Source organism: Culex pipiens, chromosome 2, assembly GCF_016801865.2.
Source record: "Culex pipiens pallens isolate TS chromosome 2, TS_CPP_V2, whole genome shotgun sequence".
In the NCBI taxonomy this organism is placed as follows: domain Eukaryota; kingdom Metazoa; phylum Arthropoda; class Insecta; order Diptera; family Culicidae; genus Culex; species Culex pipiens.
The window spans coordinates 80,327,383-80,354,489 of NC_068938.1; the positions used below are offsets into that span (position 1 = coordinate 80,327,383).

General features: G+C 38.0%; 1 protein-coding gene across 2 annotated transcripts in view; it reads right to left on the reverse strand.

Moving 5' to 3' along the window:
- Positions 1-27,107, reverse strand: part of LOC120418313 (protein disks lost) — a 430,904-nt gene that overhangs the window by 183,282 nt on the left and 220,515 nt on the right. The window contains exon 1 of one of the 2 annotated variants that reach the window (XM_039580642.2): positions 4,434-4,651. The exons of the other annotated variant lie outside the window; for it this stretch is intronic. Within the exon in view, the coding sequence (XP_039436576.1) occupies positions 4,434-4,520 (87 nt within the window). The 5' untranslated portion in view covers positions 4,521-4,651. Of the gene's footprint in view, positions 1-4,433; positions 4,652-27,107 lie in introns of those variants that run through there. 2 annotated transcript variants of the gene reach the window in all.

Sequence of the window (27,107 nt, forward strand, 5' to 3'; positions counted from 1 at the left end):
TTTGCAAATCAAGTTTTAGTGATAAAAAGTTAAATAAAAAGATCACCAATTTTTTTTACAGTGTATCATTTTTTTTCAGTGTAGTCCATATCCATACCTACAACTTTGCCGAAGACACCAAATCGATCAAAAAATTCCTTCAAAAGATACAGATTTTTGAATTTTCACATATCATTTTTGTATGGACAGCTGCCAAATTTGTATGGAAAATTATATGGACAAACTAATGATGCAAAATGGCTTCTTTGGGCATACCGAAGGCACCAACAAAGTTTCAGCCGGATTAAAAAATACAAAAATTAAAATTAAAGAAAAAAGACCGATTCCGTAGAGAACTGCTCTAAAGTGTCTCTAAACCTACAACTTTGCCCAAGACACCAAATTGGTCTGAAAATCTCATCTCAAGATGCATAGTTTTGAATATTCACATGCCCATTTTGTATGACCAGCCCGCAAAATTGTTTGGAAAAAATAATTAAGCAAAATTACTTCTTCTGACATACGAAATGCATGAACAATGTTTCATCCAGATCAAAAAATACAAAATTAAAAATTTCAAAACAAAATTGCGAAATTTCAGAGAATACTTACTTTTACGAACTTTTAAGTTGTTATTACTTTTTCTTTTTAAAATGTTGGTTCATTAAAAAGGAGTTTACAATCTAACACTTTAATAAACTATAGTTTAACCCTCTACTGCCCAATTGTATTTTGGTTATGGTAAAGAACTGAGTTTGATATTGTTTTTAAATTTTTATTACATATTTTACAAATTGTTTATTTTTTTAAATAATGAATAGTTTAGCTGGCGGCTTTCAAATTTTGTTGAATATTCAAAAAAAATGCAAAATTTTACAGAGAACAGCTCACATAGCTAGCAACATTATGTAAAAAAAGTAATAACAAATTCGGTTATGCACACTATGAAATTTTTTGAACAAATTGTAGTTTTCATTTTTTTTACTTTTTCTTATTTCATTTTTTTGCTCTTAAAATGATACAAAGATCATATTTTATGGGCAAAATAATGTCCTTGACAAAATTAGTCAAATTTTTCCATCGTTCTGACCATATCTAGCTAAAAAATAATAATAACAAATTGGGTTATGAAAAAAAGGTTAAAATTTTCCTATAAACAGAAAAAAAAGTTGAATTTTGGCATGTTGAAAATTTGGTTGGTTGAATATTACCTCTTTTTTGAGCAATTTTACCCAAAAAACGTGTAAAATTGTGAACTTGATGAAAATGCATCAGAAACGGATGAATATTCACCAATTCCTGATGTCACCATTTCCTGATGAATATTATTATCATTTTTTTTCTGCGTAGATTGTACAGTAGGATGTAACAAAAATGACTTTTTTTCGGGCATTCAAGGGTTTGTTCCGGTGAGCATACTAAGCTCAAATCCAAACTATGAGCTTGATTGGACGTAACAGGAGCTGGCGCTCCGCCCTTCAATTTTAAATGGGATTTAACCCGTAAAAAAAGATTTTTTCAAAAATGTCACTTTTTGAGGCATTTTGGCCACCAATGCGTTTACCAAAAACATCACTGGCGTGTAGGCCAGATCGCATCTTTTGGTATATATAACATTGAAATTTGGAGCACCCTGGTGCTCGGTACAGGCCTTCAAAGTTTGGCATTTTTTTTTTTCGAAAAATCGGCCCGTGCATAACCCTTGAATGCCCGCCAAAAAGTCATTTTTGTTACACTCTATTGTACAGACTAGAGGTGGGCAAAACCGCTCTATTTTAGGAGCCGCTCATTTTCGTTCGCTCATTAAAAAGAGCCGCTCTTTTGAACGGCTCTTTCGCTCTTTTTCAAAATTTGGATGAAAAGGTTTTTTCGTGTGATTTTGTAAGTTATTTTACGTTGGACTTTTATAACCTATTTGATAAAAAAAAATTGAACTGAAAACAAGAAGATGCCCTTGAAAACTATAGGTCTTGGTGGTCTCTATGTCAAGATTTCTTCTCGAACCGAAACATTCGAGTAATTGAATGGCATCCAAACTTAAATCTAGAATGCTGGAAAAATGCTATTAATTTTAAAATTGCGTCTATTTCTGCAAGAATTGAACTAATACTGATATTTTATTTGAAGAAAATTTTCTGTGAACTCTTTTCTACATTCTGATTTAATCCATAAAGTCTATAAACGCTAAAGCTTAATCGGACAAAAGGATTTTTTTTCCAAACACGCAGAAAAATAAGGCATATTTGAATCAACAAAACGTTTTGTTGATTTGAAAATCATGATTTTTGTTGACTCAACGCTAAACGTCAAAGCAGCTTTTTCAAAACAACAAAAGAATTTTGTTGAATTGAGAAAATCAAGGTTTGTTTCAACGCAAAATCGGCGTTGATTATATTCAACAAAAATTTTGTTGATTCAAACCTCGTACAGGCTGATTCTACAAAACATTTTTCTGCGTGAATATCTAAACTTTTCAGCAGATTATTAGTAATATTTTACAAATTCAATACCCGCCCGTGTGGATCAATCGGACCACGCACTGGCTCACAATCCAGAGGTAGCTGGTTCGAATCCCGCGGCGGGCGCTCTAAAATTCTTTGTGTAAATATGGGTATTCGGCGCCGTCGCTCCGTGCCATACTCTAGTACACTTAGGAGCCCAGGGCGGCGAAGTCCTTGTAGTTAAAAAGGAAGACACTAGTGGTTGGTACTAGCAATGGTGGCCGACAGCTATAAAGTCAACTTCGTTTTTACAAATTCAAATTTGTATTCCAGTAATACTTTAATGTACAATCAGTTATACAAAAGTTTTTTTCATTTTGATTAGATAATCATTTAATTTTGGGATTAATTTTTATAAGGGAAGAGATTTTGAAAAATTTGAAATTGCATTTTCAATTCTTGAAAACAAATTCAATACCATTTTTTTTTGGAAATTCAATAATTTATATTTATAACAAAAATCATGCCATCTTGAACGGTTCCTTCAAAAGACCGGAGTTTAAAAAAAGAACCTCGGTTCTTATTTTGTGAGCCACGGTTCGTTCGCTCTTTTCAGCGAACCGGATCTTTGAGCGGCTCGCTCTTTTTCTGCCCACCTCTAGTACAGACCTTCGCAATTTTTCTTTTAAACCACAAAAAAAAAAAACAATAAACGCACACATTGCTCTCCACAAAAAGTGAACGCATAATTTTGCCTATGATATATTCCGGGAGGGTTTTGTTAAAAATAACGCGCCACATGCAGTTACTTTCAAATTTATGAACCCCGTACACCGCAAATTTGCTAAACATAACCTCCTCAGAACAAAACCAGGGAAGTGTGTGCAATTACCGTCACTTCTGGAGGTTTGTTTGGTTTGCCAGAATGAGTGTGCAGTGTTGCCAAAAGTTGAGTCCAATAGGAATTCAAATTGGATTTTTCTTCGTGAATTCGAAAGATGATTTGACTGAACTGAACTTTGACAGCTATTTGATTTTGAACACCTTTTTTGAAGTTTGTCAAACATTTGGCAACACGACTTCGTCCCAGCAGCCAACCTCATGGACTTTTATGACCTCTCAACCGTCGGAGACTGCGGAAAGATCAACGAAAAATGGTACACGAACGGAACACGACCAACGGGAGTCGTCAACAAAGGACACCACAACAGTTAATACGTACTCACTACTGTGGCCGCAAAGTAAACGCAATGTATTTACTAAACCCGCGCGACTGTGCCATGAATGACTCACACCCTGGCCATAAATCCAACATGATCCAGGCTTCAGCATAACTCTCGACGTGTGCTTTATTTGCAAGTTTCGCAACCATTAGACGGGGGTCTTGTTTCGTGGACACAAAAATGTGTGTTTCTTTTTTCGTTTGGCTTTTGCAAGACTTGCAATATTGCACCAGAAATCGCGCGAAAACGGCGTAACTTTACGCGGAAATCCCGGTAGTGAGCATTAGACTGCATGGAGAGAGAGGGGTAGAGAAAGAATAAAGAACTGGCACACAAACACACACATGCAGGTCGCACGTGCAAATGAAGGGCAGTTGTTACCGGGGAGACCGATGACCGGTTTTGGTCCATGGGACCACGGAACTATGTTTGGATAGGGTGGGCCACTTTGGGATGCTGGTATAAATGTTACTATTTCTCTATTACAATTTGTGGGGAAGAATGAAAAATACAAAATTTTACGTTACGTTATAAAAGAACGCTCCCTGACATGCCCAGTAAGTTCAGAAAGAATTATGAAACGGAATTCGATTCGAATTGTATACGAATTCCATATCAAACGCAACAACCGATTCTCACACGGCACTGATTGTTACGTTTGAAACGGAATTCGAATACGAATTTGAATTGAAATGACTGGGTGTTTTTATCGAAAAGCACAGATCCCAGATGCATGAAAATTGGCAACGCTGCTCCAGAAACAAATACAAAATAAACAAACAAAACTAACCTGAAAACGTCTCACGAACCATTCCGCAAATTCTTCTGGAGTGCTGAATTCAGTTGCAAAAATCTCTTGCAAAGTTTCTTCAGCCATTCCGACCTTTTCGCAAGTGACAACTTAAAAATTATTTAATATTTCACTACTTCAATAATTGAAGTCAATTATTGACACATACACTTTTGTAAACAAACCGAATTTCGCGAAAAACTAGGTTTGTTGTCGCAACAACAAAAAATGATAACACTAATTTTTTTTAGAAGAGACACCGATATCTCATTAAAAAACTTTCACGACCTAACAACAAAGGTTGTTATCAAATCAACAAGAAACAATGTTAACGATAATCGCACATTAGAAAACGAAATTGTCTAAAATATTTTTTTTTTTTTTTTTCATAAAATTATTTTTATTAGGTCCTTTTCGGTACTGGGACCTGGTTAGGACCGAGTCGGCTTTTGTAATTACATTTGGCTTAATAATTACAGAGGATCTTGTGTGTAAATGTTAGTGGGAGGGGAGCCGATTACCCGCGGCCTACTCGGGGTTAGTAGGGAAGGGATTGATGTTAAAGACAAGGCGTGGGAAGGGAAGGGGGATTGTGTAGGGGTCTTGGTTGGCTCTGCTGGCCTTTGCATTTTGTCCTCAGCCGCAACTCGGTGTCCAGCTGCTGGGGCGGTCTGCTTTGCTTCCGGTGCAACCAGAAACGACGGCTTTGTACGAAGGCAAGTTATACTAACAGAAGGAAAACTAATTGAAGGAAAACTAACTGGAAGAAAAACTAAATAGATATATTGGAATCTAAGAGGAACTGATAGATAGGATAGAGAACATCAAGGTCAAGTTGAGATAACGCGTCTCGCATCGGGATTTCTGGTGGTCTTCCTCGGGCCCTGAGGGTAACTTTCAACTTAATTCTGTGAGCCTGGTGATCTGGACACGCCCATACGAGATGGTCGATGTCCTGATAACCCTGCCCACAGTCGCATAAGTTCGTATCACTCATGTTGATACGGTACAGATGAGCCTTGGACGAGTAATGGTTCGACATAAGGCGGGACATCGTTCTGATGAATCCACGCGTCAAGTCCATTCCCTTGAACCAGGCTTTTCTTTGCACCTTAGGTCGTATGGAATACATCCAACGTCCCTTGGTGTCGTCGTCCCATTGTTTTTGCCAATCCAGAAGCGCACGCTGCCTCGGAAAACCGTAGCATTCTTGTAGGCTAATTGGCCTTTCAAAAATGTCTCCACTCTCAGCACCCTTCTTGGCGAGCAAGTCCGCCTTCTCATTACCCGGAATCGAGCAATGAGCGCGGACCCACACCACCGTGATGCTGAAGGACTGAGCCGCCAGGTTGTTTAAAGTCTTGCGTATTTCCGTGAGGAAAAACGCAGACTCCCTGGTCGGCTTCAGAGACCGGATAGCCTCAACAGAGCTAAAGCTATCGGTGAAGATGAAGTAGTGGTCAGGTGGCATGGTCTCGATGATTCGCAGTGCGCAGTAAACCGCGGCTAACTCTGCGACGTAAACCGAACTCGGGTCCTTCAGCTTAAAGAACAGCTGATGAGATTCATGATGAACACCGAAGCCCGTACAGCCGTCGAGCTTGGAGCCATCGGTGAAGAATCTGTTGTTTGGAGGAACATGGCTGTACTTTGATGCGAAGATCGACGGTACAACTCCCCGCAGAAGATGGTTTGGGATACCGCGAGTATCGGCTTTCATGGACGTGTCGAAGCCAATCAGGGTGCTGCTGGTTAACGGAGGCGTGCGCTGTACCGTTGTGCTCGGGCTCCACTCCCACGATGACATAAAGTCATAATATAGAAGCATGCGCCGAGACTCAACGTGAAGGTTCAGCAACGTTTCAAAATTGTCAATTACCAGTTTATTCCTGTAATCACACCGGATCAGGAACCGGTAAGACAGTTCGTAGTAACGAGTTCGCAGAGGCAACACTCCCGCCAAGACCTCGAGGGTCATGTTGTGAGTTGAGTGCATGCAACCCAAGACAATGCGAAGACTTCGGTACTGTATCCGCTGGAGAACCAACAAGCGTGATTTCGCAGCTGATTGGAAGCAGAAACTGCCATATTCCAGCACTGAGAGTATCGTTGTCTTGTACAGTCGAAGCAGGTCAGAAGGATGAGCACCCCACCGGTTGCCAGAGACGCTGCGCAGAAAATTAGTTCTTTGCAGGCACTTTTGCTTCAGGTAGTTAATGTGCTTCCCCCATGTTCCCTTCTGATCAAAGATGGTACCCATGTACATGAAGTGGTCCGACTGCTCGATAGTCTTTCCCGAGAGAGAAAGATTGAGCTGCGGCGGTTCATGCTTCCCCGTAAAAACGACCAGTTCCGTCTTCTCCGGAGAGAATTCAATACCCTTTCCAACTGCCCAATGGGCCAAGTTGTTCAGGGTATCTTGCAAGGGTTCTAGCAGATCGACTTCCTTCTTGGCAGCGATTGAAACCACTGCGTCATCTGCGTACTGTATAAGGGTGCAGTCTCCGGTCAAGCAATCGTCGATATCACTGACATAGAAGTTATACATGGATGGACTAAGGCGTGAGCCTTGTGCCAAACCCATGTAACTTATCCGGGTGATTGCCAGATCACCTTGCACAAAGTGCATGTGTTTTTCTGACAACAGGTTGATGAGGAAGTTGCACATCGTCGGATTGAGACCGCTCCGCCGCAGCTTTACTCCCAACACATCGATGGAGACTGAATCGAATGCACCCTTGATGTCTAGGAAGACAGAAGCCATTTGCTGTTTTTTACCACGGGCTATGTCAATCCCTGTGGCCAGCAAGGCTAGACAGTCGCTTGTTCCCTTGCCTCTCCGGAAGCCATACTGCGTGTCAGACAGCAAGTGCTCTCGTTCCATCCATGGTTCGAGGCGGTCGAGGATCATCTTCTCCAGCAGCTTGCGTAGACACGACAGCAAGCTGATTGGACGATACGAGTTGTGGTCGGACGCCGGCTTACCGGGCTTTTGAATGGCAACCACCCGGACCTGTCGCCATTCGTGTGGAATTATGTTCTGCTCCACGAACGTGTTAAACAGATTCAACAGACGCTGCTTGGCGACGTCCGGAAGATTTTTCAGCAAGCTGAACTTGATCTTGTCCGGACCAGGAGCAGTGTTGTTGCCCGTCAATAGTGCTATGGAGAGCTCTACCATCGAGAAGGGAGGATTAGCATCGCTCCCATCAACAACGTCGAATGATGGTTGTGTCGGTACCGAGTCCGGGCACACCTTCTTGGCGAAATCCAATATCCACTTGTCCGATTTCTCCACACTCTCGTTCGGAACGGAACCTCTACGCATGGCCCTCGCAACGCGCCACAGAGTGCTCATGGACGTATCTGCTGGTAGTCCTTCAACGAACTCCCGCCAGTACATTCGCTTCTTCCGCTTCAGAGTATTACTGTACCTGCGATCAAGAGCTCTGTACTTTTGGAAGTTCGCTCGGATTCCACACTTGCAGAAGTCCACATAAGCTTCAGACCTGGCCGCCGAGAGATCCGTACACTCCTTGTCCCACCAGGGGAGTGGAGGGCGCGTTCGGATGTATGGTCCCGGGACGGGTTTCGTCTGAGCTTGTAACGCACTGTCATAGATCAAATTAGCCAGATACGCATATTCTTCAAGCGGTGCCAACCCATCTCGCAACTCAACTCCAATGGAGACTGCCTCCGCGTACTGTTTCCAGTCGATATTTCGCGTCAGATCGTAAGGCATCTCCACCGTTGTCGATTGCTGTGGGCCATGGCTAACCAGAATAGCGATCGGCAAATGATCACTGCCACGAGGATCTTGAAGCACGTTCCAGTCACAGAGAACTGCCAGACTGTTGGAACAGAGCGACAAGTCGATGGCACTCGCCTTCGTGCCGGACGTGGTTGGCGTTGGTGGTGTTGCAATCCGCGTAACTTGCTTGTCCCTATTTAGGAGGGTCATCTGGAAGTCGTCGCACAGTTCATGAATCAGATATGCTTGAGGGTCTGTCTTGTGACTTCCCCACTCGGTGCTGTGAAGATTAAAGTCACCCAGAACCAACCGCGGTGCCTGCAACAGCTCAAGCATACCCCACAACTTTTGTCGAGTTAACGACACCTGTGGGGGAACGTAGACGGACACAATGCAAATGTCCAGTCCTCTGATCCTGGCTTGTACTGCGACTGCTTCGATTCCTCCTAGATTCGGGAGCGTGACCTTTCTAAAAGTGTGGCATTTCCTGACCCCAATCAGTACGCCTCCACCTCTATTTGGTCCTGCCCTGCTCTCTGTGATGATGTTGTACCCCCGGAAAGCTGGCGTCTCATCTCCGATAAGAAACGTTTCGCTCAGCGCAAACACATCACAGTCCCGTTCGAATGCGAATTGTTGAAAATCGTTTAACTTGGGGGTTAAACTTCTACAATTCCATTGTAGAAAGGAGATGCCGTTTTTCGTTTTTGGTGTATTACCCATCAAAGGAAATGAACGACAAGAGGGGCATCGTGCTAGCAAGCTGTTTCCCGATGTGTCTAGCGAGAGGCTCAAACCGCTTTATGATTAAACGCGTCGGTTCACTCACGAAAGAGCACAGCCATTCCACGATTGTGGAAAAAGGAAGGACTCCTTTGAAGGCATCGGTGATCGGATTCGGTTGAGGAACCGGATTTAGGGGGATCTTTGGCAGCTTGGGAACGGGCTTCAGCGGCTTGAGAGGAATCGGTGCCGGCTTCGGTGTCGGCTTCGGAGCGGGCTTCGGAGCGGGCTTACCCGACGGACCGAAAGGAAAATCCTCCTCGAAGTTCAACGAGTCACTTTCCTTACCCTTGCCACCAGCGGCTTTTCTGGACTTGGAAGCCTTGTTGCGCTTCGGGTTTGGCCCGGAAGAGTCACTTTCCTCGTCTCTCTGGAAGAGGACCTCCACATCGGAATCTTCGTCCCCCGAATCTTCGTCCGCCAAAGGAGCGAAGCGATTGGGGTGGGTCACCTGACTAAGGATTTCCGCGAAGGACTTCTTGGAGCGTTCCCTCAAGGATCGCTTAATCTTGTCCTCGCGCTCCTTGTACTTTGGGCACTGCCGAGTTTTGTGCGGTTCCCCGCCACAAAGCAGGCATTTTTCAGCCTGCTTTTGGCATTCCACGTCCTTGTGGGGGCCGGCGCACTTTGAGCACTTGCTCTTGTTGCTGCAGTAGGTCTTGGTGTGTCCCAACTGCTGGCAGTTTTCGCAGCTCATCACTCGCGGAACGTACAATCGAACTGGAAGCCGAAGCTTGTACAGCTCAATGTAGTCCGGCAGAGCTGACCCTGCAAAAGTCACCCGGAACGAGGCAGAAGGAATGAACTTCTTCTGGCCACCCTCGGTGGTGATGTTGCCCAGTTGCCGGCACTCGAGTACCTCCACAGCTGGAAGTTTAGGGTTCTTGAAGCGTCCCACCGCCCTTGAGAGGTCGACAAGCGACAGACTGTCATCGGTCACCACGCCGTCGATTTCGACTTTGTGGGCCGGAATCCAAACACGGTACTCAATGCTGAACCGCAGATCAGTTACGATCTGATTAGCTTGCACCGCGGAGTTCACGATCACGCGGAGCTTGCTCTTGTTCAGCTTGGTACATTCGACCACCCCAGGATAGTGCTTCTGCAAATCCTTGGTGATCTGTACAAAGTTTAACGGCTTCTGTTTGGGCCGGAAGAAGACCACCCATTCCGTTTGCGATCCTTCTTGATACTGACGAGGACGAGGAATCGGTTTTTGAGAATGAGGATTCAGGGGCGGAGGGGGATTTGGATCCGGATTCGGCACCGGTGTTTTAGGAGGAATTGGATCTGGATTGGGAGGAATCGGTTCTGGAGTCAAGGGAGGAATCGGGTCTGGAGTCAAGGGAGGAATCGGGTCTGGAGTCAAGGGAGGAATCGGTGGTTGAGGGGGAACCGGATTCGGATCTGATTTAGGACGCTTTCGCTTTTTCGTCTTAGACCCGTCCGAGGATCCCCCTTTACCGCCAGCATCCTTATCCTTCAGGAAGAGGTCCCTGTTGGTGGTGTTTGAAGGAACTCCCAAAACGGAGTCCGCCATTTCCACGTCCTCATCACCCTCAAGGGTTGAATCGAATTCAGATTCTTCATGTTCCGACTCGGTCGGATCCATGATTGCGGAAAAACGGAAGAAAACTAATCAAAACTAAAAATAATGAGACTAAAATAACGCAAAAGAAATGAGAAAAAAAAAACTAACAGGAAAAAAAAAACTATGAGAAAAAAAAAAAAACTAAAAGCAAACAAAAAACTCGCCTTTTGCACTCACCGCCGAACTGGCCGCACTGGCTGCCGCCCGCAGCGGGATGCGCGGGAAGCTCGTTTTCGCGCGCTTGTTGTTGTTGTTGTGCTGCCTGCTGCCAGCCACACACAAACACCGGGGTTGTCTCCGACCTGGCCTGGCCGGAAACTGGTCCGTCGACTGCAGTCGACTCTCCGGGGCCGCCTCCTGCGACCACCGCTCGTTTGCGTCTGCCGCCGCCTTCTCCTGCTGCCGCCTCACGGGAGCGGGAACTCGGGAAGCTGCCTTGGGGAACTGCCGCTTCTGGGCCGTCGCCGTGTCCACTTCTTCCGGAACGTGGTCCGCACCACCTGCAACCGCCGGAACGGGAAATCGCCGTCGAAGACGCCGAAAAATCGCACAAAAAACTCGCGTGTAAGAGACTCGCTAAACACGACCGACTCGCACCGAGTTAGACAGGGCAATGATTGTCTAAAATATTGCAAATATCGGAACATTCGCAAACACTCCCGACTGCACGCGCACTGACTACGAGTTCGATGACGATGACGGCGGCTAACACCACTACGCGCGCGTGTTTAGAAGAAGGATGGGAAACAACGCCGAAAAAAGGCCTGTTCCTTTGCACAGTGAGTAAAAGCTACAAACACAATTATCCTAAACTGGGTGCTGAATAGTGGTTGGCAAAACGGCCTCAATTTTGAACTGTCAAAGTTGAACCAAATTACTGTCCTCCAAAAGTAGAGGGTATTGTTATCGATCATTAAAAAATGTTTGGGCTTTTTGGAGTAGAAGTCAAGAAATCTTAAGAAAGTTAAGGGCGAGATCGTCACTTTTTTATGATTATGAAGGTCGATGCGGTTGTATCCATCCAGGAGCTGTCTTTATTGTTTGATTCCGTTTGAAAACCTACTGGTTTAGTGAACATTTTCTCAGTTTGTTGGATCAGCTTCGCTAGAATTAGCGATGTTTTTTCGTTGGACCAGGAAGAGCTGCAGGATTCCGAAATCAGATCCTAAATGTGTAATAATTCTACTTACAAATGGGTAGAAAGTATGTGAATGCAGGATAAGCTACGTTATTTTATTTTAGGTAAGGCCCCCCCTTCAAAGTTGTCCCGCAAAATCAAGGAGCAAAACAATATTTTCTCAAAAAACTGATTTTTTTTAATGAAATTAAAAGTCTAATCAACTGAAAACAAATAAAAAGGCATTTTTCTGCATTGATAATCGTATTTGGCATGTTTGGGCTCGTTTAAAAATATTTTGAGTTTTTTATAAAATTGCAATGTACAGCAACGCAAAACTTTTTTTCTTAAAAAAAATTGTCGCCAATGTTTGCCTAGATATTTTGGAAACTAATGATTGCAAAAAAAAACTGAATAGGTGTATACTGCCGCTCGAAGCTAGTCCGTCCCATATGTAATTTCGTCAATTTTGAGGTAATGATGCAGGTTGGTTCGAAATCATGTGAACTATCAGAAAAACCAATGAAATTTAGTACTTTGTTCTAGAAAACCAGAGAAAATCCACTTTTTCTTGAAATTCTGACACGTAGCCATATGGGCGGGACAAATTTGACGTGCGTTTTTCTCGGATTGCTGTTTTTACATATGGGACGGACTCGATTAGAAGGGCAGTATATAAGGCATTTTAAAACACTTTTTACATTAAAATGTTGGAACAATCACGCGTAATTGAATTATTATAGTTTTTGTAATTATTTTTTTGAAAGTATTTTCCACATTATTTTTTGAATATGTTTTTTTTTGCGAATGTGAATAAAACTTTAAAAAAATTCTTGCAAAATTAAACAAATGACAATCAGCACAGACAATCGTTGCTGTTTGGTCCGAAAAGTCATGGGGCATTTTTTTCGAAAAACTTCCAAATTTTAATGGAAATAGAAGTCCTATCAACTAAAAACAAATTAAAATGCATTTTCCTGCGTTTAAAATCATATTAAGCATGTCTGAAATCGACCAGAAATATTTTGAATTGTTTTTGAAATTTCGTTGCACAGCAATGCAAAAAGGGTTTTTTTTTTCGATTATAAAAAGGTTTGTCAATATTTTGAAAACATTGATTGCAATACAACTGGGTAGGTGTAAAATGCATTTCAAAACTCTTTTTTCGTTAAATTGTGAATACTTTTTTCAATCCACCTCCTCGACTTTGGCCAGAGTCGAGGAACATAAACTTAAAAAAATATTTGCAACGGCATAATTTTGATTGAAAAAATATTACAGTATAATTATTTTTTAATGCTTAATTAAAATTTCCGAAAACATTTTCATTGAAATTAATGATTTTTTTCATTCGATATTGGAAATCGGAAAAAGAAGTTATTACCAAGCAGAATGTGTTAAAACGAGGCTTATCAGAAACCCAGTCAAAAATTGAGCCATATCAAATCAAATCTCAGCCAAATTAGCTCGATTTTTTCATGACGCAGCATTTTTCAGGATTTTACCATTAGATTTTTTCAGGATTTTACCATTAGATTTTTTAAAGGCAAACAAAATTTTACACCACTTCAGTTGTTTGACAGTAATCAATGTAAGATTTAACAAAAAACGTTACTTAATCCACCTTTAGGTGGTTGGTGCCTTCCTCACATTCATAAAGTCAATACATTCAGTAAAAATAGCAACATTCCCTTAACATGTTTAACAAATCAACTTCATTACTCATTTCTTTTGATAGGGTTCGCAGACCTTCAATATTTCTGGCTCATCGGCAAGGTCTGATAAAAAACCTATTAAACGATAGTACGCATGGAAGATTCAGACAATATTTCTATCACAATATCTGAGATCCGGCCTTCAAAAAGTGTATAAATAACACTTAAGTGCTAATAACTTTTGATAGTGTTGTCAAATCCTTGATGTTTTAGGCTAATTTGAAAGGTCTTTTGATTATCTAACTAACGATGGGTCGCTAACTTTTGATAGGGTTGTCAGATCTTCAATGTTTTGAGCTCATTAGAAAGGTCTTTTTAATACCTTTCTGAAAATGTATAACATGATAGGGTTTCTTGCAAAAACCACCCTTTTTACAATCTTCCGGACATACGCCAAAATCGTTTTTTTAGCATAACTTTTGAAGTACTTAACTAAACTTGCTGATTTTAAATAGAGACCTATGGGACCCCAAGACGGATCGAATGAGACTAATACGGTCAAAATCCGTTCATCCAGTCCGGAGATAATCGAGTGACAATTTTTTTGTCCACCCACCTACACACATCCACACAGACATTTGCTCAGAACATGATTCTGAGTCGATAGGTATACGTGAAGGTGGGTCTACGAGGTCGAATTAAGAAGTTCATTTTTCGAGTGATTTTATAGCCTTTCCTCAGTAAGGTGAGGAAGGCAAAACTATTTAATATTTTTGAGGCACTGTACTCGAAAATTTAGTAAAATTTAAAAAAAATATTTGAATGAGCCCAATCATGATAATAATTATTAAAAAACACTGAGGAATGCATTTTAAATCGATTTCATCTAAATGAACATACATTTTTAAAGTTTTTTTTTTATAAATATAAACTTTGCCTCTTGGCTAATTTTGAAGAGGGAGGTGACAAATCTTTTGAAGTCATCTTTGGCATCAAATAAAAAACAATATTAAAATTGAAATTACAAGCGATGGCATTAAGATTTGAATGAAAAAAGTGATTTAAAATGCATTTTATACAAGCAATGATTAGTCTTCAAAATATGCAACTCTTAACGAACGGAATGCAACGAAATTTCACAAAAAAATAAAATATTTTTTTATATCGATCCCAAACCTGCTTAATATGATTTTTATCCAAAACAGGAAAATGCAATTTAAATTGTTTTCAGTTAATTAGAATATTTTGAAATTTTCAGAAAAAAAAATCTTTGGTCCCACGATTTTTCGACTGATTCAGAAGGGGGGGGGGGGGAGCTGAAATAAACTTTGAAAAATATTTGCAACGCCCTAAGACAACATTATCCAAATTTTAGATTATCCGAAGGTTTGCATAGAAATTCGGATAGTTTAGGAGTCATACTTAAACTCGGCAGTTAAAAATTAGACCAACAAAATGTGTTTCATGATCTGATTATCCGAAGATTCAATTATCCGAAGTGAATTTTATCAAAGGGCTTCGGAAAATCGAGTCTGGACTGTATTGTATAATTTTTCAATAAAACAATTTCAAACTTTAAATTTTTGAACCTGTGCACTTTCTGTGTCCAAAAAGTCCTAATTAAAATCTTCAACTTTATCCAAGACTCCAAATCGATCAGAAAATTCCTTTTCAAGATACAACATATAACACATTTAGATACCCCATTCAAGATTTAGACGTAGAAAGTTGTATTTCACTAGTCTGAATGAGAATCTTTATAAATCAAAATCTATCGGTGAAAATGACTTAAAAATAACGTAATAAAAATAAGTAAAGCATATTTAACTTCGATTTCTGATTTCTTTTCCTACAATAGTTTTAGGATCTTAAGTAAGCTCATTCAAAATTCATAATTATTTGCTCATGGAACCACCTCGTCGATCTGCAACAGCTGCAGCCACGGTTATTTGGAGCCTAACATTTCAAAAGGGCACAAAACTTTTGTAAACAATAGTGTATCCCTTTCACTCAAATGACAGTTTGCATAAGGTGTGAGAGGGATACACTCTTGTTTACAAAAGTTTTGTGCCCTAATGAAATGGCAAGCACGATTTGTGTGCAATTCAAGTCCAAAACAAATTCTCCACAACCGCTAGGTACTGCCAAGTTGTGATTCTGTTTTTGGACCAACCCTCGGCAATTCCAATGTTCATTCAGCACTTTTCACTGCGATGGTGTTTCCCCTTTTTTGTTGATTTTGTTGTTTGTTGAACGTGTATACATAAAACATAAAGTTTTGTATTGCACTTCGGTGCAGTTGCTCGTAAGAAATTGTAAGGCGAGAGGATCGGATGGAATTTTCCCCGCGCAAATTGATTACATTGTCGTCGAGTCGAAAGGCGAAGAACCATAATTCGATCCACTTCTCGACAGAAAGGAAAAAAAAACAATATTAACTTCATCCTGGCACGAAACAATGCACCAGTTGCTACTCAAAGAAGTCAAGTCAGGCAAAAAGCAAAAAAAACCTGTGCATGATGACAGGCAACACTTGTACAGCTGAATGAATCCAAATAAAACTGAATGGCAAAAACAGCAAACAAAAAAAAAACACGAATGGATGCAACCGTCCTTGGGCAGTAATTAGTTTTATATTGAGGAGCGACTTGCACAAAATGCGACGACCCCATTTCCGACTGCGATCGCGTTTTGTCCTTCCGCTAGAATGGCAACGGTCAGCAGTTTTTTTTTACCAAGAACTCTCAGCTAATCAAGTTGAACGAGGGGCAACAACAAAAACTATAGTAACAGTTTTTTTTTTTTTTTTTTTTTTTTTTATTGGGTTTAGAACCACTGCGACCATAGAGTTGATCTATTGCGGTGTACCCATTTTATTATCGCATATTTCAGGATGACACGTTACCATTGAGGGTAGCTGTCATTGGCTGATAATGCGGTATCTCCCAGTTTGGTGAGATTTCCAGAATGAAATCAACAACCTTGCTGGGGTTTTCATGCCAGATCTCAGCAGGACTTAAAATTGCCTTGTTAAGAATTCGCCTCCGTCTGACATATAGAGCGCTGCAGTCACATAATAGATGTTTTGCAGTTTCGGGTTCACAGTCACAGAACCGACAGATATCAGTTTGACTAAGCCCAAGCTTCTTCAAATGATATTTTGACGGACAGTGTCCTGTTATAAGCCCGATATATATTTTTAGGGTTGTTTTGTTCATTGTTATTATTCTTTTTGATTTTTGTTTTGAAGGAGATATGAACTCTTTCGATTGTCTTAAAGATTGTGTTGTCATCCATTGTGTTTGAATCGTTGTTTCTTCGTATTTTGTAAATTCCATTGTCATCACACTTTTCGAGATTCCGCAGAAAGGCTCAGGTCCTATGAAGTACCCATCCGAGCCTTGTCTAGCAAGAGAATCAGCTTTTTCATTACCTTCTATTCCTTTATGTCCAGGAACCCAATACAGATGTACAAGGTTTCTAGAAGCAAGCTTTTTTAGGAGTACTATACATTCCCATACCAGCTTAGACCGGCACATGGGTGATTTTAGAGCATTTAATGCAGCTTGGCTGTCTGAGAAAATGCAGATTCTAGCATGTCTGTAGTTCCTTTTCAGGCAGATCGCTGCGCATTCTAATATTGCATAAATTTCTGCTAGAAATACAGTTGTCCACTGACCCATGGGTATAGATACACTAATACCCGGACCTGTAATTCCTGCACCCGTTTTATTTCCCATTTTTGATCCATCAGTGTAAAAAATGACCGATCCTGTTGGAACACATGGTCCTCCAGACTCCCATTCCTGGCGATTAGGCTCCGTTACTTTGAATGGTTTGTCGAGATCCAACTTGTTTTCCAACCAGTCTTCAGTCATAAAAACACCTTGGGTTATTTTAATATGTGATAGAATTGTTAAATGTTCTGTGGTACTGTTTTCGTCTATATTTTGTGTTCTCCTTAGCCTTAGTGCACTCTTAGCAGCTTCAATTTGCACATATTGGTGCAAGGGAAGGATATAAAGTGATGCATTTAGGGCTTTGGATGGGGTACTACGCATAGCCCCCGTTATTGACATACATATTAACCGTTGGAATTTTCCTAATCCATTTTGTGCTGTTGTTTGTTTTGTTTTTGGCCACCAGACGAGAGCGGCGTATGTAATTCTCGGTTTTATTATAGCAGTATAAATCCATTGTATCATTTTGGGTTTTAGACCCCAAGTTTTCCCAAAAGTTTTCTTACTGATCCATAGAGCATTTGTGGCTTTTTTAATAACCTGCTCTAAATGTAAATTCCAGTTTAGTTTATTATCTAGAATCACTCCCAGATATTTAACATTTGTGGAATATTTTAATTCTAAGCCATTAAGCTTAAGTGTTTTAAGATTTAGCTTTCTCTTATTCGTAAACGGAATCAAAACCGTTTTGGCTGCATTAATTTTTAGACCTTCATTTTGACACCATTGTGAGGTAAGGTTAAGTGCATACTGCATTCGCTCAGAGATGATATGGTCAAATTTTCCACGGATTAATATAACCACATCATCAGCAAAACCTATTACTTCAAAACCTGTTGTTATTAACTTATCGAGGAGATCATCCACAACCAGTGACCATAACACCGGGGATAGTACACCGCCTTGCGGACATCCTCTTGTGGTTCTCACGGTTATGGTTGACATCCCCAATTCGGCAAAAACTTCTCTGTTTAGAACGGCACTTGGCATGTTTCAAGGCGGTAACGATTTTACAGTTGGGCAGGCGGAGTGAAACTGCGAAGGACTCGTTGATTGGAATTTGTTAGAAAGGACGGTTATTGAACTAAATAATCAGTTGATCCAGTAGATACTTAGAAAATGCATTTATTTTTGAAAAGATCTAAATGATCAAATGATCTATTCTTTGTGTATTCAAATTTGAATTTTGCACAACTCTGCTTGATATTAACACCTAAACTCCCAAGCTCTAGAAAAAGGAGGAATTTATATGGAAATTCCCCCTTTTTCTCGAACTTGGAGTTTAGGTGTTAATAGAATTATCATCTTAATTAACTTTTTAAAATATTTGCATTATGCCATTCAAATCACACTAATAAGAACAAATCACTAAGCAGTTTGGCATGGTGATGTTAGTTGATAGTTAAAAACTGCTACATCATCATCGATTCTATGTATTCTACCAAACATGGTAATTAGTCCAAAACATTCCAACTAATTACACCCATCAACACGCTGACAAATTAGTCCCGTCTAAACGTGGCAAAATCAGGTTCGAATCTGCATTCATTGGTATCCATACATGTGTGATGTACTAACTTTGCACGCGAAAATCGAAGGTATCACCGACCCCTCCCTCCCCCTCCGGTCCTAGCCAAATCACCAACCCAAACCACCGCCAAACCGCCAGCAACAGTTTATTAGTTAGTTCAGCTAGCCACCGACTGAAACCAGGTACAACTCAATCGAGAGCAACAAGCAATAAACTAATGCTTTATTAACCTGCCATCAGGCAAAATTACTTCATCCCAGCCCAAAGGTGGGTGGCCACGTGGACCGGTTAGGGGAAAGGAAGGGGATTTCGGAGAATGGCAAACGCGAGCACATTTTATTAGCAACATCCAACTCTCGATGAGCTTTGGCTGGCACAACCTAACCAAAATACCTACTGGGGCTGGTTTTCCGTGGAAATGTTTGCGCACGTGAAAAACATATTGAAATTCGACAGACACCTTTATTTGTGAAATATTAAATTAGTTATGGTAACCTAACAACAACAAAAAAGAACGAACCTATCGAAATCGAAACCAATCAACCGCTGCTGCGGCACAATATTGGCTGGTTAGTTGGTTTGATTGGTTCAGAGCATATACTTTTTTCATGTTGGTGATGATGTTGTTGGAAACATTTCCTGGTGATTCACTCAATAACAGTTTGTTTACTTAAATCTGCTCTTATTGCTTCAATAAATAAAAAGCCCTGATAATACCGACCAACCATTTTTGCGCATTTATCTGTTAAGGACCCAAAATCATATGAAAATCGTTTTTTATGTTCTGTAAAGTTAAATAGATGTACGTAGATATACGTGCAATATACTAGCAGTAAAATCTTGTAAGACATTGTATTCCTGAATTTTGGAATACAACAATATAAGGCAAGCCTGAGGTCTATTTCTTATGTTCTTTTTTTTATTACCAGGGTGATTTTGATATCTCGCAAAAATATTATGAAGCAATGAAAAAAAATCCGGGAATTCAAGTTAAATTATATTTCCAGTATCTCGGGTTTTTTGTGTCCTTTTCAATTTCCAAATTACAAATGTATCTATTTTAGCACATTCATTAGCTTTTTCAGTACCAATATTTTGAAAATATATTTTATAATATAAAAGAAAAATAAAAAAAAACAGTTTTTTATGATTTAAGCTAATTTCTTATCCAGGTTACTATACTACACTGAACAAATATTATGTTTTCAGTTATTAGCAATGTAATTAACTTATATCTGTAAACCCATACATCCAATTGAATTGTGGTCAAACACAAACTTATGGGAAATCGGACGAGCTTTCCGGTAAAAATATTTTCGAGACTGAAAAATCAAGTCTGTCATATACAAATTGCCAAAAACCATCAAAATATCTATTTTTTGAACATTTTTATTTTTAAAATCGCTGTATCTTCACAAGGATTGGACTTAGGACAATGGTCAATATGGAGACTTTTATGTAAAATTGTCTGGGGAATCGATTCCCGCTATCGGTTTTTGAAAATTTTGATGTTTAGAAACAGTTTCAGTAAATGATTTTTGTATTTTTTTAGGTGAGTTGCTCCATCCTGCATTTTTCGTGAGTCTTTTTGTAACATCTTAGGCTATTTTCACAAAAATTTTGAACGAAAAAAAATCGTGGGCTCACCTTCAAATTTGACTTTTAAACTTAAAAATCAAAAAATCTCATAAAAGTGGAGTGTTTTTTTCTTTCAGTGTATTTTTTTTTTCGGAAAGCCTGTCAAATTTCCTACAAGTTTGTCTTTGACCACTTTTTGATACTATGCAACGGCTTCGAGATACAGCAATATTCAAATTACGAAACACAAAAATATTTAAAACACTTACGCCCTTCTCAAATATCATTATCGAGTAAAACTGGCTTCAAATACACAAAAATGGCTTATATAAGATAACATGTCTACAAAGTTTCATTGAAATCGGAGAGGGTCGAGAAAAAAGTACCTAAAAAAAATCCTGTTTTGGGCTGGAATTGCTCCATTAAAAAAAATTATAAGCTTTGCATACCGTCATTTCTGTACCATTTTTATATATCTCATTCACTGAAATACTTTGACACTTTGACTCAAAAACATTGCTTTTTAGTAGAAGAAATATGGATTCATTATCTGAATTCATTTTAATGCTACGCATTGTATTTAAAATTTGAGAAAATTGCTCATTTTCTTCAAGTTGCATGATTTTTACAGGTATTTAAATCGTCAATAGCTCTCTGCACTTATTTTAAGAATTCATGTGGCTTTAACTTACGATTTTAATTAAATTTTCAAATCGGATCCAAAATCAGAGCCATTTACAATAATTTAGACGTTGAACGGGAAATTCAACATCATATGTTAGTATTTATTTGTACCCGGGAAATTTGACGGATTCTAGCCACAATGTTTCAGAAAAAAAATAATTCAGTGAAAACTTTTGATATTTCGGCTCAATTTATTATTTTAAAATCGAATTTGCAGTCGAAAAGTACGTCACATCTGAATATAGCTTACGACAAACATTTGAATAATAAATTATTAGTATTTCTAAGTCTAAAGTCTTGTAAAAGTCGTATATTTTATTTTCTCACACTTCTAGTTTCTTCTAAATTATCCCAGCTCCTTTTTGTCGAAGACACCAAATCGATCTGAAAATCCCTTATGCACGATACAAATCATTAAATATTTACAAAATATTTTTTATGAATAAAATTCCATTAAAATGAAAAGAACAATGCCACAGAAGTTTAAATAAATATCTCAAATCACAAATTCATTTCCTTTTTTTAGGTGAATATGATTACTAAGTAGTAGTGGATTATTCGTGCTTTTGAGGAAGCCACGTAATCCGTGAAATTTGGTAAAAACCGAAATAATCGAAATAATCTACTGTCAAATTGCAGTGTTTTTCACAAGACTTTCAACTGAAATTTTCGAAGTATGGTTTGCAAATTTATAACGAACAATTAACAAATTTCATAAGACGTGAGGAAATTAGAAAAACAAATAATTGGGTGTAAATAAATTTAAAAAATAAGCTTCTTTTAAATGTGTTATTCAGAATTCTATAAATGAAGTTTTGCCTAATATTTTTGAAATATTCAAATTTCCATCCTGAGCAATTCTCTACGATATCGGTCTTATTTTTTTAATTTTAATTTTTGTATTTTTTGATCCGGCTGAAACTTTTTTGGTGCCTTTGGTACGCCCAGGTAAGCCATTTTGCATTATAAGTTTGTCCATATAATTTTTGATACAAAATGGCAACTGTCCATACAAAAATGTTATAAGAAAGTTCAAAAATCTGTATCTTTCGAAGGAAATTTTTGATTGATTTGGTGTCTTGAGCAAAGTTGTAGGAATGGATAAGGACTACACTGAAACGGTAAAAAATGGTGATTTTTAATTTCACTTTTTGTCACTTGATTTGCAAAAAAAAAATGACAAATTTTCAGACCTTTCCAGAATGTGCAAAAAATCTTTGAACGAGTTATGAATTTTGAATCAATAAAGATTTTTTCGAAAAATTAAAATATTGTTCGCAATTATTCAACTTCATTTTTCGATGTTAAATCGAATTCGCAATCAAAAAGTGCTTTAGTTAAATGTTGATAAAGTGCACCGTTTTCAAGTTATAGCCATTTTGATGTAACTTTTTTGAAAATAGTCGCAGTTTTTCATTTTTTTTAATTAGTGATTATGTTTGCCATTTTTGAAAAAAATTTTTTTTGAAAAACTAAGAAAATTCTCTATGTTTTGCTCTATATTAGGAACGAGCAGGATAGACTCTTAGTTTACACTTTGATATTGACCCATTTACATTGTTTTGTTTGAATTATTTGTCTTATTTTCAACATAAATTGAATTTTGATTCAAATAAATTAGTTTATAGACTATCTCATCATAGACTTACCACAAATTTGTCATTCTTTGTACGTAGAAAAACGATACCAACCTGAAAGTAAAATTTATCGATTATCCTATGTATCTTTTTTAATAGTTAAAAACCATCCAAACGCCATTTTCTCAAAGAAGTGTGATATTTAATTTTGAAGCAGGCTTTCGGATTCATCGTCAATTGAAAAAAGGCAGCAGCTTTGTTTAGGAATCAAATGTTTTATTTATTTCTATCCCGTAAAAATACATTAAATAAAAAAATAAATTAAAAACAAAATATGTACCCAGAAAAACATTCTTTTCTGCGCCATTCTTACAGCTTTTTTTGCTTCAATTTTGCTCTGTTACAATACTTTTTTGAGTCACTGTTGCACACGTTATGATGTTTCTACCAAAATTGTTGCACTTTTTTCCTGTTCATTGGAAATAAAAAGTGACTTTTGATGCGTGTTTCTTTTTCCTTGTTTGTAACATAACAATCTTGTTTTCACATTTTTTTTCATCTTCTTCTTTAGTGACATGTAAGTAAATAAGTGCATTATCATTATTAATATTACCATTAATATATACGTTGTAACCAACCTAAAACCTCTCCAACAAACGATCTTAGGCTATGACTAGCTGGAATTGATATTTTTCCTCGTATTTGAGTATGTGATTAAAAAATAGTCGTTTCAAATAGGTTTGGTAAAATGAACACTTTAATAAATAGCTGCTTAGGGAAAACAAGTAGTCTTAGCTGATAAAAAGAGAAGTTTTAAATAAATAGAAAACTGTAGAACGAAGATGTTTGAGAAAGAAAATATTCGTAAATAATGCTGAGAATGTCATGTTTTCTAATATTTTTAGTCACTTGTGTTAACGATTTGGATTTTCCACCACATGTTGCTTCTTTCTTGTGTGTAAAATTTTTCATTTTTGTGTTTAGTTTTTTTCTTCTTCTTCTTCCTCCTTTACAATCATACTTAAACATCAGTCACATTCTTGTTTTTTTGTTTTACCATTATTGTATATTTTAAAATATTTTCTCTCTTCTGCCGTATCTCTTCATCGTAAAAATATAACAAATAATTGTAACGGAGGAGGGCGCGTTGTGTCCACAAGTTTGCTTGATTTTTTCACATTCTTTCTTTTTTTATTACTTCTTCTTTATCAATGTTTGGAAATTGTTTCTGTTCATTTCACTCTTTAATTGTCACTTAGTATATCAATCTTTTGTTGTTTTTCTTTTTTTATTTTCACCACAGCGTGTGTTTATGTGTTAGTTTCTCCCTCTCTGTTTTTCCTTTTTTTCTCTGCATAACACAAATACAATCAAACAACTGCAGTGTGAGATTGCATTTATGCGTGTAAGTGTGTATTGGTGTAAGCTCACGCCTGCTGTGATCTAAACATTCTACCTCAGTAAGCGGATCGTGCTGTCGTGTTTTGGGAGACGGAGAGAGGGAACAGATGTTTGCAAACAAACAAACGTCACTAACACTAGTGCGCACTATTGTTTCTGCTCGATTGCTGCGATTTGCTCTTTCCTGAATGTGTGTCCGGTGTGGGTGTGTAGTTTCTAGACCTGAATAAATGCTCAAGTGTGACGGAAAGTAACAAATCTACCAATTCCTGTGTTTTTTTTTTTAATTATTTAATTTTTTTGAGCCCATTTAAGGGCCAACGGTTAAGCATAAACATTTCAAAAGCTGGTGGATTGTTAACTCAGTGAACGATCGCTCTGGTCATTGTGGGATGGGACAATTTTTGAAACCTTTTCAGTTAAGGTGAACGTAAAAAAGTGTAACGGACAAAACATAAGAAAATAAATTGTTTTATTTAAAAAGTTTGAACAACACTACAACAATCACTCAAATTTAATGCAATAAAGAATGGAGCTGGGAATGGTAATAAGTATTCGATTTTTTTTTTGTTTTCTCGTTAAAATGTGACATGTTCTAGATAAAACGTTCAAGTTTCTTAATTGTTCAACATGGTACCAAACTCAATAAGGGCGATTCGTTTAAATACGGATGAGATATGCGATTTTCGAAGGAAGGTTCAAGTTCCTGCGATGTTTTTTTTTCTTTACTTCTTGTTCTGCGTTTTCACCTTTTCAGATGTTATCGTCTTGTGCATGGTGGAATAGTTTCTCACGGTAATAATAGAGATTTCGTTTTTATTTTTAATGTAATAATAGCAATAATCGTAAACATTATTTTTTAGTATGGTTTTTATGTTTTTTTTTTATATTTTTTTGGCTTTTTATTTTTTATTCATTTTTTGAAAACACACACAATTGATTGAAATCCTAGTTTTGCTCTTCATTATTTGTTTTAAATGTGTTTGATAAGTTTCATTGAATAATGTTATTCTGTTTCAGTAGATAACTTTCACGGTTTCCTGTTTGCCTTAAGCCTGTCCCTTTTGACGATTCATTTCGTTACAATGATTATTACTGGTTTATCTTCAATTATTTAAATGCTAACATTCACTAAAGTTGTGTATAGTCAATAATAATAATAATGTTCCCCACCTTAATACGACATCATCAAAAAAGCGATACAAGAATATTTTTTGACATTTTCTGCTTATTTTATTACAAGAATAATTTCAATAATTATTATAATCGTAATAATAATCATAATAATAATAGTGTTCACGGCGTTCCAACGTGACTTTGGAAGTAGGCTAAAATTCGTGTTTATTTTTACGGGGTGTGTGGTGAAGGTGGTGAAAACCGAGCATTTTCACCACAACAGTTTATTTACAGTACTGCTCCGCCAATTTGGTCACACACTCATCGACGTCTCGTAACTTCCCACAAAAAACTGAAACCCAAAAAGCGTTCAAAAATTGATGTTTTCTGTGTTGTGTTTATTTTCAAACTTTGGCTGGACAGTGATGCTAATAGACACATTTTTGTTTTTGTTTTGGTTTCAATATTCGGACAACATCTGCACTTGCTTCTTCGTAACATTTTTTTTTGTTTTGTTTGTTGTTGATGGTTTGTTGGAGTTTTGCTCTTCCTTCTCGTTTTTCCCAGTTTCACTACTATGTTTCCTACAAAAAAGTTTGGAAAAGTAGTCAACAGTATAAAAAGTGATTAACATTTTGTGTTTGCTTGTTTTTTGACCATTTAAAAAATAATTGATTCCCATAGTTCACTTTATACGCTTATACGCCTACTAGTTTAGAATAATTTTATTCTTGTTTTTTTAACTCCTTTTTTTCTTTCCCTCACTACGAAAAAACGGTAAAACGCCTATGATTGTGTGTAAAAAGTTTAGTAACAGTGGTTTGAGTTTATTGTTTCAGTTTGTTTGCCATTTTTTTATGTTCTGATCCAGTAGATTTGTTTTCCTCACTTTCTTCACGCACACCTCGTTTGTTGTCTTTTGCTGATTTTTTTCAACTTCGTAAATTTGATTCGATTCAGTCACTTTCCCGATTTTTGGTTGGTCCGTTATCTCTGTCAAAGTAGTGCCAAATCAAATGTTTTGATTTTTACAGTGAGTAAAAAATATGAACTTTAAAGGTCAAAATAATTTGCTTTTTACTCTCTCTGCTGTTTATTCTTCCATAAAGGTTAAGTCTTTTCATTTTCAAAGGCATAAGACAAGTGCAAACGAAAAATCTTTTTTTTACAACTTTGTGCAATTAAAGTCTCTAAACTCAAATAAGCGGCGACTAAACTTAATCTCTTACTATCTCTGTCTCAAATTGCTGGAAGTTTCTCGTTGTTCCTTCCAACTTTCCTTACTTTTACGTATGTCGTCATCTGACTCGTTTCTGACCCCCTCAAATGGAACTGTTCTTAAGTCTTAACAAAACAACTATACTTAGGGGTAATGTGTAATGTGTGTGTGTGTGTTTTATCATAGGAATAAGCTGCTATTTACTGCATTTTACGGTGGGTACGGTGCGTACCCTTAACACTGGTATTCGACCACCCAACTCTTGTGGGTGGCCTGTAAGAAATTCAACTACCCTTAAGTAAGTTCGCGACGACTTGTTATGTTGTGCAGGCTAGAAAAGTGTGTTGGCATTTCCATTGAATATTTTCTTCTACACAAGTTTTTCGCTAAACTGGAAATGAAGTAGATGGTTCGACTTGTGCTACTATTACAAATAGGTTTGTATTTTTTTAAAGGTAATTCTAGTTGATTGTTACGAATTTCCTTGTCGAGTCATTTTTCTCATTTAACAATGTTTTAAGAAATTTTTTTCTGCTCTCACCTCAAAAAATATAAAATGTTCAACATTTTTCTTTCTCTTTCATTTTTTTTTATCATTGCTTCATCCCATGTTTTATTTTCTCTGGATTTCCTCTAATTTCATGCGCTCTTTTCAAGAAGATATGACTAGTCGTCGATCGATAACGTCGTTAATCGATGGAATTCCTTTTTTTATGATGTAACAAAAATCAACTAAAATTGCTCGAAACTGGACAAGTATAAACGACTACACAAATTCTACCGCTTTTTGGGGGTGATTACACGCTAAATTTGCTCAACACTGCGATGTACAAATATATATAAATGTAGACTCTTCTTTTATTTCGTGTGCTTTTCCATGCTCTTACACTAGTCAGTTTATTAAATGTTGGATTAGTTTAGCGAGTAGTAT